Raw genomic sequence first — 22,647 nt, forward strand, 5'->3', positions numbered from 1 at the left:
CCTCTAGAACCGGGGGCAGGATGGAGGGAGGGAGTCAAAGCTTGGATGCAGGAAAACTTTATTGTGCCCAGAGGGGCAGGAGAGGGTGTCACACAACCGGCGAGCAAATCCCAGAGAGACTGCCTGTCCTGTCTTTGGGGAAGCAAAGGCATCTTCTCCACAGCATGGCTTCTGGCTCCACGTGCCCCCTTGGTGAGACATTCCAGATTCGTAGGACTTTGCTCATCAGCAGCACAGGGCCTTTTGGGTGCAGATCCTGCCCCTTGTGACACCTGAGAAGAGCGGGGAGGGAAGGAGAGCAGAGGGCAGGAGAAGAGGGCAGGGATGAGCTGAGGGTGTGCGACATTGCCAGCTACCCAGGCCTTGGCTGGGGATGGGGATGCTCAGCACTCCTCAGTTCCTTGTGCCCATGATCTCACTCCCCAGGGGTGATGGTGGCTTTGGCCTTGGCTCTAGCAGGACCCACGGGTGTCCCACAGCCTCTGGCTGTAGCGGGGCAGAACGCCAAGGCTGCAGGCGGGAGAAGCATAGGGTCTGCCAAAGGTGCAGAGGCCCCCCGAGCCCTGCGTGGCCGCGGCGCCGTAGAGGCCTCCCAGCCCCAGGGAGCCCGCAAAGGCGGGTGCTCCGGAGGAGCCCACCACGGCTTGCTGGGGGAAGGAGCTGAGGATGGGGCCGGGGAAGGTGACAACCACGGGCGGTGGCTGGATGAAGGCTGCCGAGTCGGGGCACTGGCGGGCACACAGCTCGTTGCAGCTCTCAGCGATGGGCTGGGGGACGGCCACGCTGCTTCTTGGTGGGTACAGGTCGTAGCAGGACATCTTGGTGCGCGATGGGACGGTGCTCTGCAAGAAGGCGCAGGTTACAAGAGAGCAGCAAAGGGAAACTCCCGAGGCGGATGGCCTGGGGCTGGTGCAGGGGGACAAGTGTTCACAGACTTACCGTGTTCCCCGAGGAGAAGGCGACCAGAGGGGTGGCTGGGAGAGACTGGCAGAGGCAGAGCTTTTATACTGGCCTTGCCATGGCTCAGCACTGCCTGGGCCAATCTGCAGAGGTGGAACCACCTTCCTGCCCCTGATGACGGGGCTGGCTGGTTCCTGTCCCTCTCTGAGTCAGCAGCCCCTCGCCGCAGCAGCACATGCTGCTTCCAGGTTTCCTTCCCTCCCCATTCTGCTTTGTGGGCTACGTAATAGCTAGCATCTCCCCCACATCGCCATGTGCCTCCCCACCCTCCTGCACACTTGCAAGGACCTCTCAGGGCTTGGCCAGGGCTGGACATGTCCTGTGCCTTATGGACTCAGGCGGGCATCTGTGCTCCTTGCACCACGCACCTCAGGAAAGAGTAGCACGACGGCTCTTTCTGCCCCAGCATTACAGAGGTCGAGGGCCAGCGTCTACAGGTGGAGAGAAGCTGGTTTCCCTCGGCTGGCAAGTGATGCACGGTGCTGAGCAGGCAGTCCCCGACGGGAGTGCCTTTGATTTGGTGTTTCGTAACCTCACGCTTCTGTAGATAATGGACACTGGGAGCACGTCTCTGGCGTTCAGAAGGCCTTGGCAAGGCTAATTCTTGCCCAGTGCCAGCACCCAGGGCTGCCCTGTGGCTCTGTAAAGAACGCCTGAGGTTGCCCTGAGACCAAGCCCGTGGGAAAGAGCCATGGCACGCAGGGCACTTGCAGTCAGCCTTTGTCACGCTGCGTGCCCTCTTACAAATGGAGATAATGAAAAGCCAGTGGGGCCAATTTGACCAATGAGGTGGCAGCTTTCAAGCGACCGAGCCGAGTAATTGCTGAGGCTGATAGAGCGGGTTGGGACTGGCCAGGAAACGGCATCAGCAAAACGGCCCCGCACCACGCAGGGAGGAGGCCGGGGATCGGCTGCCACGAGCCACGTGCAGCCAGCGTGGCCACTGCTCCCCGCCCTCGCCGGCCACGCATAAAAGCGCTGCCCTGGCTGAGCACTGGCATCCACCGCTGCTGCCTCGCTCTGCTCAGGATAAGGGTAGGTGGGTGGCTGCAGGGCTTTGCCTCCTGTGGCTGAGGTTGGCGAGGGACTCCCCGGCCAGGAGAGCTCTGGCAGCAGCGGCCATGCTGGCAGCAGGCTGGGATGGCCAGAGCACTCTGAGCCAAGACGGGAGGATGGAGGAAGGAGCTGCATGGCCAGGAAACACAGAGTCAGGCCCCGCACAGGCACTGGGGAAGGGACTGTGTGGCCTCTGTGTGTGGAGAGTAGGGTGCTGAGGGGGTCTGGATTGGCCAAGGGGAAGCGGTGGGCAGTGAGGGCAAGGTGGTGGCTCTGGCCCCTGCAGCCACAGGGCAGCGTGACGAACAGGGCACAGCTCAGCCAGCGAGGATCCTGCCCTTGCTCATGACACCCATCCTTGGTGCCTTGTGTTGCAGGCTCAGCTCTCTCTCACCAAGATGTCCAGCTACGACCTGTACCCACCAAGAAGCAGCGTGGCCGTCCCCCAGCCCATCGCTGAGAGCTGCAACGAGCTGTGTGCCCGCCAGTGCCCCGACTCGGCAGCCTTCATCCAGCCACCGCCCGCGGTTGTCACCTTCCCCGGCCCCATCCTCAGCTCCTTCCCCCAGCAAGCCGTGGTGGGCTCCTCCGGAGCACCCGCCTTTGCGGGCTCCCTGGGGCTGGGAGGCCTCTACGGCGCCGGGGCCACGCAGGGCTCGGGGGGCCTCTGCACCTTTGGCAGACCCTATGCTTCTCCCGCCTGCAGCCTTGGCGTTCTGCCCCGCTACAGCCAGAGGCTGTGGGACACCTGTGGGTCCTGCTAGAGCCAAGGCCAAAGCCACCATCACCCCTGGGGAGTGAGATCACGGGCACAAGGAACTGAGGAGTGCTGAGCATCCCCATCCCCAGCCAAGGCCTGGGTAGCTGGCAATGTCGCACACCCTCAGCTCATCCCTGCCCTCTTCTCCTGCCCTCTGCTCTCCTTCCCTCCCCGCTCTTCTCAGGTGTCACAAGGGGCAGGATCTGCACCCAAAAGGCCCTGTGCTGCTGATGATCAAAGTCCTGTGAATCTGGAATGTCTCACCAAGGGGGCACGTGGAGCCAGAAGCCATGCTGTGGAGAAGATGCCTTTGCTTCCCCAAAGGCGCGACAGGCAGTCTCTCTGGGATTTGCTCGCCGGTTGTGTGACACCCTCTCCTGCCCCTCTGGGCACAATAAAGTTTTCCTGCATCAAACTTGTTATCTTTCTCTTCTTCTGAATTTTAGTGCCTGGTATCTGTCAAGGACTGATGTTATCATCCCCATATTTTACCATGGCATATCATACACCTGTCATATCTAGGAAAGGAAAGGTGATTCCTAGTTTCTCCTGCTCCTGTTCCATGCATTTGCTGTTCAGTTTGTTCAATTTTCCCTAATTGGTGTGAGGTGTTTTTTAATTGCAGAATTGTAGCAATGAATTGGTAGCAGGTCACTGGACTATAGATGCCTCTTCCTATGTGCATACTAATGTATCAATACATGTGCAGGCATATATGTGGGCCATAATATCCTTTCCAACGCTAACTATTCTATGATTCTATGATTCTGTATTAATGTATTAGAGAGTCTTGCCTTAGTTACTCTTAATGGCTTTCCAGAACGATATGTGGTGTTTCCCTCTCACTGAACAAAACTTCATACTTTTATAAAACTGCTACCGTATGACATTGGGGGAATTTGTAACTACCTTGGGGTCAAAAATCAAACACAGATCATCTTTTTCTTAATTTTCCTCTAGATGACCCATCCCAGAACATTATTCTACCTCTTACTGTTGCATGTGTGAGTTCATTTAACTTCAGATTAGTGTCGTTCACATTTCTTGGATTCACATTTTCTTTTGCAGTAGTGACATGTTGGCAGCAAAGACAAAATTAGGTGTGCTCTTCCCCCTTCTTTTACAGGTTCTGTTTATAGTACCACTATGTGGTATTCTATATTTAGCATGGATTCACTCAAGAGCATGCCATCTCCTTGTACCTTACCATCACCTATTGGGGCTACTCAGAGACTTCTTCCTCTTCTGTCACTTCTTTCTGATTATAGCCTGTGTTACACCAGATCTTTTCTCCGTAGTCAGCAGCTACATGGCTTTGCACGCTATTACTGACATTTGGGGAATAACATTACTGTTATTCCCATCAGTTAAGTCATCTTGTTTTTCCTGTCTTAAAGCCTGATTCCCTCCTGTTTAATGTCACTCAGATTTGTGTTATCAGCAGATACAACATAACGCTCCCAAATCATGTGCCAATGTCGTTAATGGAAATAAATACAGGTTTTCTGAGAGTTATGCTTGAGTAACCAATGTAGTAAACCATTCCTATAACTCCCATATAATGTGAGACACTGATAGAAGTGTATCACTGTGTATTATTTTGCAATCAGACATGAGCTCACCCTGAACAGGCATCCAGCCCTAATAGAAGCTATGTAATCATGTCAGCTGGGTGCTAGTAGCTCTCACCAATCTTGCTGTCTTGGGCTAGGCACAACACACATCTAACTGGGTGCTTGCTGGTACCTGTCTAACACTACATTACTGAGAGAATCAGTGGGAAAAGTTGGCAGTTGGAGGTCAAGTGTTCAGCTGTAATCATGTATGATTTACACTGAAGTACCTCTTACAGGCTCTGTGTTAGAGTAAGGATCCTGATGTGGAGCAGAAGAAAAACAGAGAGGAAACAGAGAGGAGTTCTCGTGTCCTGAACATAAGAAGGGCATGCAGCTGTTGGAGCAAGTCCAGAGGAGGCCTCAACTATGATAAGGGGGCTGGAGCACCTCCTGTGTGAGGTGAGACAAGGAAGCACAAATCTTTTGCAAATAGTTAAATTCAGTTAGGATTTGTGCCTCTGCAATAGATGACATTGAAAAAGTAGGCTTTTGTAATAGATGGCAGTGAGAAAATATCTTGGGTAAATGTTTCACGATGACCAGCCAGAACTGGACTAGTGGTTGCTGACATGACAACAGGAGTTTCCAAACCTAGAGTTCAACTACAGGACGAAGTGATGAAGACTAAGATGATGAAGAAACGACCACCAGGGGTCCCAAAAGACCACTATCACGTTATTGTGCACACGTGGAAATGGGCATAGATCTATGTAAAGCAGTTCTTGGAAATGTGATTAATATGTATGACGTTTACTGGAAATATAATAATATGTATTGTTAAGCAACAATATAAACACAGTCTGTTTAATGCTCAGGTGAGACACATTAGGAGGAGAGATCCCCCGTATCTCCCAGCACTGCAATAAAAAATACCTGCTTGTCAACTTAAACTTTGTTGGTGAGTTCTTTGAATCAGAAGACAGGCTAAGAAAGTTGGGACTGTTCAACCTGGAGAAGGCTGCATGATGACCTCATAGCAGCCTTCCAATATCTGAGTGAGGAGTACAGGGGTGCTGGAGAGGGACTCTTCATCAGAGGTGATAGGACAAGGGGTAATGGGTCCAAACTAAAATAGGGGAATTTCAGGTTAGATATAAGGAAGATGTTCTTTACTGTGAGGGTGGTGAGGTGCTGGCAGAGGTTGCCCAGAGAAGTGGTAAATGCTCCACCCTTGGCAGTGTCCAAGGCCAGGTTGGATAGAGCCTTGCGCAACCTGGTCTAGTGTGAAGTGTCCCTGCCCATTCTATGATTCTATGATTCTATGAAACCAGGCATCCTTGTTTTGTAAAGCTGTCTCAGGAACTGCCCTGGGCTGAACCAGCCGGGAGGAAAGAGGGCTCTGCTCAGCACAAGAGAGGCACCTGAGCCAAGGAGATGCAGGGCTGGTGTGGCAGGAACTAGGAGGTTGGTTGCTCCTGGGAATTCACAGCAGCAGTGTCCTTGCCTCAAGCCATGTGAGCATGGAGAGCAGCAGCAGGGACAAAGAGCCATTTCTTGGTGCCCCAAAGGCAGGAACCTTTTTTCTGCAGCCCAGCTGCCTGGGCTCTTCACAAATCCCAGGCACTCATGGGTCAGGGCCTAGGCTCTTATCTGGGTCCTGCAAGCTCCTGTCCATTCCCAGACACCCCTGCCACCTCTCCTGACCTTTCCCAAAAATCCCAGAGCCATGAGCTTAGGCAGCGTTGGGACAGGGGGGATGAAGCAGGAGAACCTTTCAGTGAATAACTTCGCTTTGAGTAAAATATTCTCAGTAAATACTTGCTAATCAGTAAAACAAAAGTGTTTTCTTAAAAGTGAGATTTGTGAGTATTAGAGACTAATTTTTGTTTCAGCTTGTTACTTCTTACAGCACATAGCCGTCTGACATATCCAGTTACATCTGGGGGGGGAACATCGAAGTTACCTGTTAAAATAAAATTTGCTATTCCGTGGCACTGACATAGAGTTGAGCTCAAGAAATTGTACCTCCACATTTGGAGCTGTTCTTTGAAAGAGTCTCAGTGAAATCCTCAGGTAAATCCTCTGTAATGTGTTAGTTCCTATTCTTTTCACTTCACCCAGATGACTTACTCAGCCAAAACTTTCCTGAGGCAACTGTTATCACAGCAGTGATTAACAAAAAAGAGGCAGTGCTTGGTCTTTGCTCATCAGATACCTATCTTAAAAATTGCTTCCTATTATTTACCTTCCTCCTATTGTTCCTTTTCAGAATATGCTTTGACAGAACTTCAGGCAACATTTTTTTTACTTTGTCTTTGATCACATTTTGATGATTTCTAGTGCATTGCCTGAGAAGATGTAAAATTACAGGTATTCAAGCACTAAATTAACTAGTGAAAAGAAAATTTGTGCTAACTACTGGAAGTCTGACAACTGGAATGGTTAGTGTAGAGGAGACAATATTTTCAGCTCAGTAGCAATGAAAGACTAGGCAGAGAGGACTCTTAGGCTCAGGATCATGTGTGGCCAGAGCTTCCAGGGCTGTGGGGTGTCCCCAAAAGCAGCTAAACCTGGCTCTGCTGCCAGGACTGGGAGACTGCTGTGGCTTGGCTGGCAGGGTCCCATGCCATAGGAGGGCCAGGGAACCCTGCAGCCCAGGCTGTGCCGTGACAGAAAGGTGCAGAGGCAGGCGTTGGATGCAGACTTGGTTTATTGCAGTGGAGAAATATACATGAGGCAGAGGCAGGCATGTTGTCGCCCCAGGCTTCAAGAGAGGTGATCCTCCAGACTTCTCCCTGGAGGTGGCGGTTTCAGGGAGAAGCAGGCATTCTCTGGGATGATGGTGGAATTACGCATTTAGCCACTGGCAGGGGCAAGGAAGAGGAGATGAAACAAAGAAGGAAATGAGAAGTGTAGTTTATGGAGCCATTCTGACTCCACTGTTTTAAGTGGAAGTCGTTGATACTCTGCCTGTTACTCAGGAGTTCAGTTGAGGATCGAAGCTATATCATGCATTTGCCAGTCATTCTTTAGTCAGGGGATATTTCAGTAGGATTTAGCAGGGGCCGCAGCTGCCACGGCGGTACCTGCCAAACCGGTAGGAGTAAGGGCTGCAAGAGCCAAACCCATAGGATCTACCATAACCATACAGGCCCCTGTGACCCAGAGAGCCCCCATAGCCATAGAGACCACCATAGCCCAGGGAGCCATAGCCCCCATAGCCATAGAGACCTCCGTAGCCCAGGGAGCCATAACCCCCATAGCCTCCCAGGCCTCCATAGCCCCCAATGAAGGGTGCTCCAGAAGATCCCACAACTGAATCCTGGGGGAAAGAGCTGAGGATGGGGCCGGGGAAGGTGACGACCACTGGAGGTGGCTGGATCACAGTAGTAGTATCAGGGCACTGACGGACACACGGCTCATTGCAGCTGTCAGCGAGGGGCTGGGGGCGAGCAACACCACAGGCAGAGCTGGAGACCAGGTCGTAGCAAGACATCTCTTAGGGATGGAGGTCAATCTACAAAAGAGTTGGTTTTACCAAGTACAAGAATTATTTACATACATAAAAGTGCTATAGAGTTCACTGTCTTTCTTCAGACAAGAGTGCTTTGAAGTACACCAATTAACTGATGTATATTAGAAATAAAATTGAAGTAGAACTGCAAAATTCTTTGCTCAGATGTTTTGGTGACTCAGTAGATCAGCAAGGACTGGAACTCCAAGAGTGGAATGTGTTGTTATGCTGGATTTCATGACTCTAGCTGTTCTTTCCCACTGATCTCCTTTGTGCTAAGACTTGTCAGAAAAAGGATTATAAGTCATTGTCTACTCATTTTGCTCAGTAACTTGTTTGATGAGAACATTACAATGGAATTGCAAAGATTATTGTCCCTAGTTTCCACACATTGAATCAGGGTACGGAGATATTTACAAGTAGCTTAACAACACAGTGTTTTGGTTCTGGGTTCTGAACTCTCTTGAAAAAATTCTCACCTCAAATAAGTTCCCCCCATTGACACAAAAATCCCTGTCAGCTCCTTAAACTCCCTCCATGATCCCTCTTTCTCTTAAATACATTTCTTGGAGAGCATTTCCAACAGCTCTCAATTCCTTTCTGTGATACTCTATCTTAGCCAGTGCCTGATCTCTGATGATATCCATGCCCAATTATCCTGAATTAACATAAATCACTTTGAGCAATCTGTAATAGAATAAACTGGAGATAATGGAAGTTCTGATTCTCAGCTCAGCATTTCCCTTTTGAACCATGAAGATTTAAACTTTTTCAAGTCATTTCCAGTTACCCATACAACGATATAGAGAAAAGGAATGCATACGGAGCTGGTCCCATCATTTCTTCAGCTGTTGGAAATGGCCCAATCATGAACTTAATTTTCTGCCATATCAAGAAACTTCCAATTTGCTTTGCAATGAAATGCCAACCCTGAAGGCAGCGAAGAGCTGTCCATTACACCTTTAATCGTATTTGTAAGATTTATCTTTTCACCTGAAATTCTACTCACTAGTTCTTAATGGAAGAGACCATCCTAGATTAAATTGTAGAGCAAAGAACTATTCCAATGGCAGTAAAGAGCAGATTCAGACTTACCCAGTTAGCTGAGAACGAGTGAAGAGAAGAGGTTGGAATAACCCTGAGTGGAGAGAGCTTTTATACAGTTCAGACTGCCTGAGGGATGAGAAGCTGGTTTTGTGAATGTGGATCTAATTAGTTGACACGGCACATTTTTTGTATTGATAGCTCCACAAAGTGATGAAATTGTTGTGCGTTGTTTTTGTTTATGATTTGATTTCAATTATCATTAACATAACACATATTACATCACACGCAGTTCTTTCATCTAAAAGAATGATGGGTGAAATTGATGCATCTTTCATCCTAAAACATGATTCATGAAATTAATATCAGTTTTCTATTCTCTTTGGAGTTGCACCATGCAGTAAGCTGCTTATACATGGATATTCTTCTTTTGCTGTCTTCTCTGAAAACGGTGCTCAGCCATTTATCAGAAAAAACCTGTGGTGAAGTGTTTCTTTCAAAGTCTATTACATAAGAATTTATCTTAAATATAAAACACAGTCTATCATGTCTATGATTCTATGATCATTAAATCCTCAGGAAGGTGGGCAATATTTTTTGTTTGCTTAGGATTATTTTGATAATTATTTTGATACAGTTCATATTGGAATCCATGCAGGATTCTCAGTACTCTCTGAATCAAATTATATTGTGAGCATTCCCAAACACACAGTGGTAGATGTCCAAAACAATCTTAGGTTTTATCTGACCCTCAAACTACAGCATCAAGCTGAATTTAGTTCTGAATGGAGAGATATTTATATTTTTAATGCTCAGGATTAAAATATTGAAATAATCAAAGTGTACATTGAATTAATATCTTGGTCCTGGTCTGCAATTGACCTTGCAGCTAACCCCAACACTGGTGGCATCTTTCAGTAGAGAGCAATTATGAAGTGGGAATCTGCTGGGAAAGGCAAATCCTGGCTTTTGCTGAGGTTTCTTTCTTTGTTTATGGCATTGTTGTAATACTATATTATTATCATGGTTATCATAATCACCAATGTGATTATCTTCAGACCACGTATTATTTCTAAATTATGAGCTTTTCCAAATCTGGTGATACATATGGAGATTTCCTGATCTGTAATACTGCAAAAAGCCATCTCAAAGTTTTATGAGAACATTCCAAGGGATTTTTCAAATGCCTCATGAACACTCATTACTAGCTTATACATACTGTGTCATAATAATATAAAAAGAATATAAAGTAGGTGGATGCATACACCCCACTATTGAGAGATTACCACATTAAAATAGGCAAGTTAAGGTCACTTAGGTCTTTCCATAATCACTTTATGGTTTATAACATTTTTGGACCTTACTTTCTTTGACTTTAACAAAAAAGAAAGTAAATTTAATTTTTAAAGTGCACATTGGCCTAGAAACAGAGATTTGCTTATGTTCCCTGAACTACTAAGGAAAAAAAACCCCAACCAAACAAAAAAAGAAACCCACCAAAAAACCCAACAAAAACCCCCAACCACCCAACCAAAACAGGGTACAATGGAGCCTGTCTTCGTTGTGTCAGGGCTACAGTCCCTTTCAGTAGCCATGTCTTGTTGCCTGATGTACTTGCTTCTCTTACTCCTATGTTCCTAGGTGTGCCTCTCTAACACATAACAGTAGGAGAAGAAAACATGATAAAATATAAAGGAAGGAAAGCCAAGCTCAATGAAACTACTCAGAAAAAATCAGTTTCCATAGATTTGGGACTGCCAGCTGAAACATTTCTCTGTTCCCAAGACTGAAAGACAACTAGTAGAGAACCGTCCAAGAACCATTAAAAGATTTTCATGACTATTGTGTTCACCTTGTACTGAGTAGCTGGAGGTAGAAATGCTAAGCCTGTAGAAGGAACGTTCCCACCCTTGTTGTCTCCAGCCTTCATTTGAGATCCTAAAAGAAATTGCATTTTGTATCCATGTATACTGCTGATTACACTAAAAGACCTGTCACTGGTCGAAAGATATGACTGTCATCCTAATTACGCAGGAATCTTAAGTCAGCTTAAATCCTCCCTTAATGTTAAAGAGAGCAATGGAATAATAAAATGTAATTCCACACATAAAGACAGTAAATAATAGAGAGGTCTGTGGTGGAGTGTGCACGTCACACTATGTGTGGGCTAGAAATGCCTGCAACGCACAAGCAATAAGCAAAAACAGTTTCAGCACTTTGAGGAACTACGTGTCCTACAATTTGGGGTTGGTACCTAATTATGAGCTCACACATAGGATGCTTAATGTCCTCCAGGCAATCACCAGAGCTGTATAAAAGCAATCTGCATGAAGTCTTTCTACCCACTTCTCTCAACCTCGCTCACCTTCGTAAATTGGGTAAGTCAGATTTCTCTCAAACTTCTCTAAGCTTAACTTGCTGTCAAGAACTCTTGATTTTAACTTAGGACCAAATCCTCTTCAGTTACTGCCAAGCTGCCAGTGGTCTGCAGATTATTTGCTGCTGAAATAATGTTTGGTTTCTCATTTGTTACTGGATCCTGTAAAGACAGGCTCCAGAAGAAGGGTATATCAAACAGTTTTGAATGCCAAACTTGTAACATTTTAGTGCTTCAAAGAGTTCCTTGACTATTTTAAAAGATTAAAAGGCTCGTGTACACGGTTGTATGTGGCTGCGTTAAGCAGAGTTCTGCTGAGTTTATAACAGGAAAGATCAAACTTACTAAGTAGAAAACATCAAAATTATCCCATCTGGAAATACCAAATATACAATTGAAAAGTACATGACGTGAGGATGACAAAATCAAAATTGGCCTCCAGATTACAGTGCTAGGTGGAATAGCAATAGAAAATAGGTTTTCTTCCCAGATTTATGACTGATGCCCTGTTGGACTGATTCGTTATAATCTAATGTTTGATATTTTTTAATGTTAACATAAATGACCATGTTTTATAGACTGACCTCCATCCCTACAAGATGTCTTGCTACGACCTGGTCTCCAGCTCTGCCTGTGGCGTTGCTCGCCCCCAGCCCCTCGCTGACAGCTGCAATGAGCCGTGTGTCCGTCAGTGCCCGGATACTACTACTGTGATCCAGCCACCTCCAGTGGTTGTCACCCTCCCCGGCCCCATCCTCAGCTCTTTCCCCCAGGATTCAGTTGTGGGATCCTCTGGAGCACCTGTACTTGAGGGCTATGGTGGTCTAGGAGGCTATGGCTCCCTGGGCTATGGGGGCTCCTCCCTGGGCTATGGAGGTCTCTATGGCTATGGGGGCTATGGCTCCCTGGGCTATGGTGGTCTCTATGGCTATGGGGGCTCTCTGGGTCACAGGGGCCTGTATGGTTATGGTAGATCCTATGGGTTTGGCTCTTGCAGCCCTTACTCCTACCGGTTTGGCAGGTACCGCCGTGGCAACTGCGGCCTCTGGTAAATCCTACTGAAATATCTCAAGCAAGGTATAACTGACAAATGAGATGTGATGGGTTCAGAGCTACCAAGGTCTGAACCTCCAGTGCTTGGTTCCACGACCATGAGCCATGTCTGTTAGCCTCTTTTGAATTTCTTCTCTTAACCCCTACTTTCAGTTTCTGCCTTAGCGTTTCTCCTGTGGCATTTCCATATTGTCTGGGGTGAATGTGCAACAAAGTTGCTCAAAACGGTTCCTGTTTGTTCAAATCAACAGCTAAAACTCAGGAAAAAAACCCTAAAATCAATTATATGTGACTGTATCCCTGACTGGAGAACAATTTCATTCTTAGAGGCTCTGAAAATGTATTCCTTTTCTCACTGTGATTAAAAGTTTATTGTATCAAAGTTGCTATGTTCTGGCATTCTTTTCACATGCTTTTACAATTGTTATTTGTCTTAAAAGAGAAGTCTAACCTGAGTAGCCATCAGTAACAGTCCAAGATGAATGTCCTGCTCAAAGAATGAGGGATTTCAAATAAACAAAAGCAGTGTGAAGCCCTCACCACAGAAGGAGCTACTGTCCTGCCCTCCCCATTTTGCAGATAAAGATTCGTGACATTTTTGAAGAATTTGGCTTCTTGGTTGTACATCCACAGTTTACAGTAGTAGAGAAATGAATCAGTAGATTACAGATATTAAACTCTTCCATAAAAACATTAGATTCCAGTAAGGATTTCTTCCAGGTCTATCTTCATTTCATCTCTTTGAACTTCAGGTTCTCACTCAAATACTTAAACTCTATCCTCAGTAATAGTCTCTGCTGAAAATTGAATTAATTTTCTGTCAATTCCTTAAAGAAATAAAGCTTTCTGGGCCATACAATGGAACTTTAAGTCTGAATTGTGGGTAATGGTCTTTCTCTATAATCATGAAATCTAAGGTGTTGGAGGTTTTTAGACAGAAAAACAGCTACTCCATACAGCTACCCCAAAGGCTAATTCACCTATGCCAGCAAGAAGAGCTGGAAAACACAGAACACAATTACAATGTCCAAAAAGCTTAAAAGAGAAGAAAGTCACAACCCTGCACACATATCTTTAACACTGTTGTTGCTAAGGAGTTGTTGTTGTTGTTTCTTCTGCGTAAGAAGTACTCACAACAAAAACCTCTTTTTCAGCAGCTCTAACTTTCAGCTTCTCCCTTGATATTCCTCATCTAAAAGGCCTATTGGACAATCTACCCACCACTGAAGAGCTTTTTTCCTTGCTGCAACTCCCTCAAAACCCTCTCACTCAGCAGCTCCATGCTGACATCCTTCACCACTCTTTCTCCACCTCCCTAAATCCCTTTTGATGCAGGAGCATCCATCCCACCTGAGGGCCCCCTCATGTGCCACCCTTTCTCCATAATCTGCTTTGAATCGCATCTCAGCTGAGCCACCAGCTCTGCTCCTGCTATGATCAGTAAAGACATTCAAGTGGTTCATTAGGGAATGGAGATTCAGTGTGGTTTCTTTCTAAACATAATGTTATTATTGTAACTCAGACCAGCTGGGGAGGGAGGGTTCCTGCTCCCAAATGTGTGCATTGAGTGCAGCAAAGGCTGACTCACTTCACTGATAGCTGGGCCACTTCAGCTGTGTTTTTGAAGTCTGAGCTTCATCCTATGTAAGGATGTGAGTTTTCCCCATTTACAGAGAGGGGAGTTGTATATTCATAGCAGAAGAAATTGAAACTAAAAGTTTGTTTGATGCAGAGTAGAATAATTTTAATGAGAAATAAATATTCACAGAAAAACATTACAGAATATCAAGAATATGTATCAGAGTGCAGGCAATTCCTTCCAAAATTGTTTTTGGTTGGACAGTGATGCGCCATTTTATAAGAGTAGAAATTACTTGTTTTATCCCACCCATTATACACATAGATGGAAGAAAGCCCAAAAGACCACGAGTAGAGGGTAAAGAAATTAAGCACGTTGTGTTTGTTCCCAGCTCCAGTGCAAGGAGGTGGCAGAGGTCAGGACTTCACAACATCTCCTTTGGGACCACTGCTGTGGATTGAGGTTGTATCTCTAAGTTGCCAGTTATTCCTTACACATGGGATGTTCCTGCAGGATTTACCAGAGGCCACAGTTGCCACGGAGGTACCTGCCAAACTGGTAGGAGTAAGGGCTGCAAGAGCCAAACCCATAGGATCTACCATAACCATACAGGCCCCTGTGACCCAGAGAGCCCCCATAGCCATAGAGACCACCATAGCCCAGGGAGCCATAGCCCCCATAGCCATAGAGACCTCCATAGCCCAGGGAGCCATAACCCCCATAGCCTCCCAGGCCTCCATAGCCCCCAATGAAGGGTGCTCCAGAAGATCCCACAACTGAATCCTGGGGGAAAGAGCTGAGGATGGGGCCAGGGAAGGTGACGACCACTGGAGGTGGCTGGATCACAGTAGTAGTATCCGGGCACTGACGGACACACGGCTCATTGCAGCTGTCAGCGAGGGGCTGAGGGCGAGCAACGCCACAGGCAGAGCTGGAGACCAGGTCGTAGCAAGACATCTCTTAGGGATGGAGGTAAGCTGTGACACACACTACTGGTTAGACTAAGTAGAAGACAAAGACTTCAAAGATCAGCAGTTTACATTGAAAGAATGAGTGAAGTACAGGATTTTTAATAAATACATCAATTTCCCACTTTGCAATCATAATCCTTGATTTTCAAAAATTCTCTAAAAAATGTCTACAGATATGAAAACATATGGGAAATATTATGTCTAACACTTAAAGTGTTCTTCTTCACAAATATCCTGCAAATAACTTTGATATAATTCTACACATTAAACTGAAATCTGACAAGCAAAACCAGGAAGAACAAAGTGACTTTGTCCAAGGTCATTTGATGAGTCAGTAAGAAAACTTGGATTTGGGTTCAGCAGGTTTACATGAGATGTAGTTTATATACAACTTAATTACAGTAGCTTCTTCTTCCCACTCATCCCAGTTTTGCTGAGAGTTGTAGGAACAACAGATTACAGGACTGTGACTGCCCTGGTTGCTAAGAAACCCATTTGACAAGACAATAAAGGACACATAGTAACATTATTATCCAAATTCCCACTTATGCAGCCACTGTATGTATTCAGTCTGGACAACTTCAACATAAATAGTGGTTTAGTCCCCAGTGTCTTTCAAGAAACTGATTTCAAATTATTATTCCCAGAACAAACTAGGACTCTTTGGTAAACCCAAGAATTCAGCCTGTATTCTCCCCTCTAAACTTATTTTCTCCAAGGGTGATTTTATTCTTCTCCACTCACTATGTCCTATAAATCCTTAGCATGGTTTTGAGGAACAATATGAAAGCAAGAAACAAAAAGGCAGCTAGAAGATTTGCCTCACCAGAGCAACACACACAATGTTCTCAGAAGCATTGCTCATTCATCTCAGGTTGCATGAATGACTGCAGTGGTAGTGCCCTTATTAAATGCTGAACCTCACATGCAAACTTTGGAATACGTTAAATGCATTGAAGTAAGAATCATAGAATTTCTCAAGTTAGAAGGAAACCATAAGGATCATCAAGTCCAACTCCCTGCTCCTTGCAAGACTACCTAAAACTAAACTAGATGACTAAGAGCATCACCCAGTTTCTCCAAGTTCCAGCGTTTCTGACACTGAGAACTCCAGAGGTCCCCAAGCAGCAAATAGGTGTATCTGCCACCATAGAACCAGCATTAGAATCTCTGTCCCAAGGCAATGCAGATACACTCAACAGTATGGATGGTGGGCATCAACTCTAGTTGAAACCAGCAATAAAAATATACCCTGATAGCAGTAGAGAAGAATCAGACTTACCTAAGTTACCAAGAAGTCAAGGGAAGTGTTTGGAAGAGCTATGAGAGAGAAGAGCTTTTATATCAGAGCATCTGGGAGGTACAAGATCAACACTGGTTGCCCGTCCCAATTTCAAACACGTGTAACCCATCAAGATGATGAAATTGCTGTTTTCGTTATTGGCGTTTATGAGTCCTTTCAAATTTGTTTGTATAAGGATGTAAACATTACTTTAGTTTATAGATAATTCTTTCATCTTGTGACAACTTGGGGAAAATTAATACCTGGCATTATTCCAGTTGCTTCCTTGAAATTACAACGCAAATTATTAAGCCACCTCCTCTTGTATTAACACCTGGAGAGTGTCTCATGAGTTTATCAAAATTACGAACTGTTGTCGTGGACAGGATTTTTGTTTAAGTACCTATGATTCATATTACAACCTGCCAGGATGAAAGGTAAAGACTGCCAATGTGACAGGAAGGTTGGGGGTGATTTAGCTTCCCCACCTACACTTGGGGGATACAGCAAAGTTGGGAGTCAATGATATTTTCCAGTAGCATTTGACAGTGGCTGTAATGGAGACAATTCAGTTCAGAAGAGAAACAGCAACTCCAGGGACCTGCTTCAGTCTCTAAATAAGTCTTATGTGGAAATTGAAAATTAACCTTGAGCAGAAAAAAAGGTGAAATCCTTCATTTTGGAATGTTGGGAGCACTTTTCACGCAGCTGTGAGCTGAATCAGTTTCTGCATCCATTGGTCACTCAGACAGTTGTATTCTCCCACAAAAATTGTGTATATCGAACTCTGAAGAACTTTACATGAGCAGGCTTGCTTTTGGTTTTTAAGACACAAGCAAGGAATGAGTTTCTGAAGTTCACTAAAGGGATAGGAGATCCCAAAGAGACTTTTTTTCAGGTATTGTTGGTTTGATGTTGCCAGTACAAAGATGGTATTTGAGAATATTAAACAGATCTGAGGAAATCTGTTTTCTCTGTACCAATGGATCCTCTGGTGCAAAAAATGAAATGTGACAGAAGTGTTTTGAATTACTGACTTTGATTCTCAGGAATTCATGGCCTCTTGTAATGCACTATTGTGGCTGCAAGCAGTAGGAGCTGGCAGTTTCTGGGAACAGGGAACAATTATGAACTTGGAATGCACCACAGAAAACAAAGGCTAGTTCTTCCCTTCTTTACAGTCATATTATTTACTACTGCAGACTCTATGCCATAGATGATCTCTAAGTTATGAGGTGGGTTTCTTAGCCTTTGAGGTGGTTAAAAGTTCTTTTGGACAATAATATTTTCAAGCTTCCAGGAAGCAAGTCTTTTCAAATGCCACAAACTATCCACTAATGATTTGAGAATACAATCTTACCTTAGATTGAAGGCATGTACCTGAACTTAGGTATCTAGCAATTATGGAATGACATCACATTAAAGTATGTAAGTCAAGATATTTGTGTTCTTGGTATAATCAGTTCATGGCTGAATACTGAGGATCTGGTCACCTTCCTTTTTTTTCCAATATGCTATTATAGAATCAAACATCTAGTTTTCCATAAAATATAGCATTTCACAAGCTGTATTATCAGTGTATCTTTATCATTTTCAGTCGCACAGATCACAGAAACAGAGGACTCAATTCTTTCTTGAGGTGTTACAATTCTATCAATGATCAGCCTTCATTCATGTAAATGATTTCTCTCTTTATAGTGGCATATATCCAGATAGCTTTAGCAAGTTGCCACCAGTCACATTTCATCAATTTTGTTCCTCAGCAGTATTCAATATTGCCTGATCGGAAGATGGACCTAACTCCAGGAATCCTGGATCCCTGAAGGCTTTGTATCAGGAGACAGAAAACTGGAAAATGTGGCAGTCAAATGCTTCACAAAGAAAGCAACGTGCAACCTTGAGAACAGAAAGGTTAAATACTAGTTTGCCTCTAGACTCCAATCTGGGTTGGAATGCACTGAAAGACCTGTTAGAAAAATCTTAGTAGTTTAAAAGGATGTTCTATTCCTGCCTTTTTCTTAAAATGGTCCAAAGGACTTGCCTGTTTTCGGGATAAGGACGAGGAAAGTAATCCACAGCTGAAGGCACAACAAAGAAGGCAAAAGGTGTTTCCTCAAGTCCCTTGTTCATTAGATGAGGCCAGCATTGTGGTAGGAGCAAAAGCAAACCAACAGAAAACCATTTAAGCACCGCAGGGTGTTTTCTATGACTTCCTTTGGGTGCAAAAGCAAACCAACAGAAAACCATTTAAGTACCACAGGATGTTTTCTTTACTTCCTTTGAATGCAGTGTTGGTCTCACATTCAGTAGCTGAGAGTGCAAATGATCAAGATAAAAATGACGACCCCAAAGTTGCTCCAATGGAACTCCATTTTATCTCCAGGTGTCGTACAGCCTGGATCTAATGGAAAAATCTGTGCACATCAGGTGACCAAGCCACGCAATGGGTTTCACCATTAATAATGGAGGAGCCAAGGAAGAGCATTAGTATAATTCTTGTTGTAACGCTAAAGACGTGAATGGAATGATAACAGGAATGAATAGGACATGAAGCCATTTGAGATGAAAGAGGCTTCCATGACAAAATGCGCCTATCATATTTCACGAGACTTAGAACAACAAATGAACAAATAGTCAGCAAAATTTTGAGGACCTACGTGTCATATGAGTTTGGGGTTTGCCTCAATTACGCACATGCTCAAATTGCACCCTGGCTGATCCCCATGGTCTAGAGAACTGTATAAAAGCTGTCCCAACTCAGGGCCCTTCATTCCACTTTGCTTGCTTTATTCACCTCCGTGAAAAGGGTAAGTATCATTCTATGTGCTTTCTTTCCAAAAATTCCAATATATCTTTTCTTCCAGTTTTAATTAAGGTTGGAATAATCCATTAGTATTCTAAGATTCTTAGTAGTGTTGGATTATTTTGCCATGAATATTTTTTTCTTATTTGGTATTGTTCATCCATGTATTTGGGTTTAAAATGGTAAAAGTAGGGTTTTCAAAAATTATTGTTTCCTGTTAATACAAATTTGAGCTATCAAAGCAGCTTCCAAAACATCAGCAGAAGGCTTGTTCAATCACTAGGAAGTTGTTAAGGATTTTACATGTTTTTTATATGTGTCTATGTACATATATGTGTTTGTTAAAGGGACGAAGTTAACTAGAAAGAATAGAGAAGTATTGTCTAAAGAAGTATTGGAAAACTGGGAATGAAGTACTGGAAAACTAGGAGATGAAACTAGGAAATCCTAAGCTACTGTTTACATTGCCCTTAGATGACCTCCAGAATTCTCTTCTAATGTCTTATTGGTTCTATTGGGGAAAAAAAAAATGGTTCATAGGCAATTTTCCTAGTCTTTGCATGGGTTTTCTTTTAGATTGTATTAGATCCTATGGTAAAAGTCATTCTGAAAGCTCAGATCCCAAAATACTTGTCTGCAGTAGGTTTAACTGAGTGTGCCAGTTTCCCATCCGGAGAATCAGACAATCTTTTAACCCACCCTGTGACTCTCAAGTTACTTTGCAAGCACTTCAGGGCAGGGAATGCCTCATTTAGTCCATCTTTAAAGCAGGTACAGCATACCGGCAGCATGATATTAGCTATTGCTTCTGGAAGCATGTTAAAAGTCAATATACCAGAGTTGTTCTTCCAGCTACCTATTAATTTGCCACAAGAGTTTTGCTAATTGTCAGGTTACACTGCTTTGTTTTTGCTAGTATAAAACAAACATGAAACAACCTTTCAGACACAGGTACTTGTAAGAGTGGCTGCAAAGTTTAGTGGAAGTAATTTGCAAAGTAATGTGCTGGATTATATTTTTGTAGTATTTGGCAGCAGGGTAGAACAAAGAACTACCTCTTCAAGAGAAGCAAGCATAAGAAATTAGGAATGAGACTGTAGAAGAGGTGACTGCTTAGTGTGCAATCTGGGTGATGCTGATTTACAAGAGGGAGAGATGTTTCATGAAAAATACTAAAGAAACGGAAAGACAAACAAGACCTGAAAGATAAAGCCATTTTTCTAGTCCATGCGTCCAAATTTCAAACTCTTTTTTCCCATTAAACTTGTATCTTTCTTTTACTTCTCAGTGTCTGTCACAGCTTACCTCCATCCCTACAAGATGTCTTGCTACGACCTGGTCTCCAGCTCTGCCTGTGGCGTTGCTCACCCTCAGCCCCTCGCTGACAGCTGCAATGAGCCATGTGTCCGTCAGTGCCCTGATACTACTACTGTGATCCAGCCACCTCCAGTGGTCGTCACCTTCCCCGGCCCCATCCTCAGCTCTTTCCCCCAGGATTCAGTTGTGGGATCTTCTGGAGCACCCTTCATTGGGGGCTATGGAGGCCTGGGAGGCTATGGGGGCTATGGCTCCCTGGGCTACGGAGGTCTCTATGGCTATGGGGGCTATGGCTCCCTGGGCTATGGTGGTCTCTATGGCTATGGGGGCTCTCTGGGTCACAGGGGCCTGTATGGTTATGGTAGATCCTATGGGTTTGGCTCTTGCAGCCCTTACTCCTACCGGTTCGGCAGGTACCTCCATGGCAACTGCGGCTTCTGGTAAACTCAACAGGAAAATCCACTGAATAGAGTGCAAAATGCAGATTCGCCAGTGAGCAGAGGAGTGACAGCTCTCACAAATCCTGTTCAGTGCAGTGTCTTCTGCATGCTCCACACCTCTCCTTTTTTCTTTTGAATTCTTTCCTGACACCTTCGTGGGTTCAATTGTTTGTTTTCCTCAACTTGATCATACTTGTGCCTGAATTCAGTGAGATATTGAATAGTGTCTTTCAAAATGCATTTGACTCTGACATCTTGGATATACATTCTTGATATTGCAATATTTTTGTTCTTTTCATTCTCATTAAAATTCTGCTGCATCATAAAATAAGCGTGTTGTGGTTTTGCAGTCTCATCCATTCTGAACTTGCCAACTTTTCTGGATAAAGCTGCCTGTTGTACATAGGGCTGAAATAATATTGTGCAAACCCTGCCCACATAGTGAAAGTCTCCATGAGAGCCCTTGCTAGGCCTGTTTCACTACTGAATTGCAACAACATGGTCACAACGTGCTGGCCATAGATGAACAGCAACCTTCTTTACACATTACTTTATTAGACTTCCCATTTATGAATTTATGAGATAGTTCTTTGAACTACAGGAGACTGTTCACGCTCTGAAAATTAAGCCCTGCTTTATTCCACTGCAGAATTCTAATCTAATGTCATATGTGAGAGAGTTCTTTGAACTACAAGAGACTGTTCACGCTCTGAAAATTAAGCCCTGCTTTATTCCACTGCAGAGTTCTAATCTAATGTCACAGAAATAATTTCATAACACAGCTCTTAATGGAAGATTGGTGACTGCTATAAAATGAATTTCATGTTCTGTGTTTCTCTAGCATAGACCAGCCTATACCTGTGCTGTTAAATTGTCTCACTCCAAAATTCTGGCTGTATGCAAATGACACTTCTTCAAAGCCACAATAAGGACCATGTGCATAATAATTTCTGATTGAGTTCCTGCATTCGGGACTTTTTTGATTCCGTTTAAGTTATGTATACATTAAAAATAAATAGAACTTTGTAAATATTATGTAGGTAGCCTAAAACCAAACAAAATTACTGTGCTGTACATGGTATATCTTTTTAGGTTATCAGTAAAGCACGTAACCATCTCCTTACTCAAGCAGATGCTTATCTTGCAAGATAGTTTTGTTTAAGTGGTTCAGCTGCCAGAAGATCTTAGGCTACATATTTTACTACAGTAAGATGCATGGCCAAGCATAACGTAACAGTGTGCAGAGAAACTGCAACCAGAAACTGAAGGCAGAATATGAAGAAAGAAAGGCAAGTGCTGCTGCTCATGCCCCACTCCACTCTCTATAACTGGACAGTGCACACTACACGCTTCTCAGCACTTATGACCTAAAAAGTCAGCTATGAATCTGCCTTCTATTTGTTTTTATTTAGTCATCTCTGGTAAATTGAATAGCTCTTCCTGCGAGACCAACAGCTTCCACAATGGTATCCAGTTTTAAAACAACAGCCAGAAGGGATATTCTACTTGCTGCCAGGACCTTAAATTCTGCAAGACAATCCGTTGTGGTAAAGACGACCATAACAAAAGCTCCTGTAACAAAAGGAGCCCTTAGGTATGGGTGCTAACAGAGATCCTATCCTGAAGGAAGAAACCAAGCATCTTGGTCGGACTGGCAATGTGATGACAATGGATGATGGCTGAGCCACTGCCCTCAGGTCAGGGCAATCAGTTCCTTGAAGCTCTTGACACTGGTACTGGACATGAATTGGCCAACTGGAAACATGACTAAACGTAGACGTAACATAGCACAAATTCCTCTGGAACAGGAAGAAAAACCTAAATCTCCTGGAAATGGGAAAGGTACAGCAGTCTGGATCCGCTGCAACACTAATCTAGTTCCAGATCCATCACAATTAATTGTAGCTACCCCTCCTCATCCCGCCATGATCTACT

General features: G+C 44.4%; 6 protein-coding genes across 6 annotated transcripts; 3 read left to right on the forward strand and 3 right to left on the reverse strand.

Moving 5' to 3' along the window:
* Window positions 1-291: 291 nt before the first annotated feature.
* On the reverse strand, window positions 292-1,023 carry LOC115602777 (scale keratin-like). The gene is made up of 2 exons (XM_030474180.1): window positions 940-1,023; window positions 292-842 (listed from the first exon to the last, which is right to left on the reverse strand). The coding sequence occupies exon 2, from the start codon at window positions 816-818 to the stop codon at window positions 453-455; it is 366 nt and encodes a 121-aa protein (XP_030330040.1). The 5' UTR covers window positions 819-842; window positions 940-1,023; the 3' UTR covers window positions 292-452.
* A 1,376-nt stretch (window positions 1,024-2,399) lies between these two features.
* On the forward strand, window positions 2,400-2,780 carry LOC115602773 (scale keratin-like). The gene has a single exon (XM_030474177.1). It carries the CDS (start codon window positions 2,415-2,417, stop codon window positions 2,778-2,780), a length of 366 nt encoding a protein of 121 aa, XP_030330037.1. The 5' UTR covers window positions 2,400-2,414.
* A 4,607-nt stretch (window positions 2,781-7,387) lies between these two features.
* LOC115602719 (scale keratin-like) lies at window positions 7,388-7,828 on the reverse strand. The gene has a single exon (XM_030474102.1). It carries the CDS (start codon window positions 7,826-7,828, stop codon window positions 7,388-7,390), a length of 441 nt encoding a protein of 146 aa, XP_030329962.1.
* Window positions 7,829-11,866: 4,038 nt separating this feature from the next.
* Window positions 11,867-12,319, forward strand: LOC115602519 (scale keratin-like). The gene has a single exon (XM_030473699.1). The coding sequence runs from the start codon at window positions 11,867-11,869 to the stop codon at window positions 12,317-12,319; it is 453 nt and encodes a 150-aa protein (XP_030329559.1).
* A 2,096-nt stretch (window positions 12,320-14,415) lies between these two features.
* LOC115602520 (scale keratin-like) lies at window positions 14,416-14,856 on the reverse strand. Its single transcript, XM_030473700.1, has one exon. It carries the CDS (start codon window positions 14,854-14,856, stop codon window positions 14,416-14,418), a length of 441 nt encoding a protein of 146 aa, XP_030329560.1.
* A 5,419-nt stretch (window positions 14,857-20,275) lies between these two features.
* Window positions 20,276-20,716, forward strand: LOC115602521 (scale keratin-like). Its single transcript, XM_030473701.1, has one exon. The coding sequence runs from the start codon at window positions 20,276-20,278 to the stop codon at window positions 20,714-20,716; it is 441 nt and encodes a 146-aa protein (XP_030329561.1).
* Window positions 20,717-22,647: the final 1,931 nt, after the last annotated feature.

The sequence above is a fragment of the Strigops habroptila genome, chromosome 22, assembly GCF_004027225.2.
Source record: "Strigops habroptila isolate Jane chromosome 22, bStrHab1.2.pri, whole genome shotgun sequence".
NCBI classification, from domain to species: Eukaryota; Metazoa; Chordata; class Aves; order Psittaciformes; family Psittacidae; genus Strigops; species Strigops habroptila.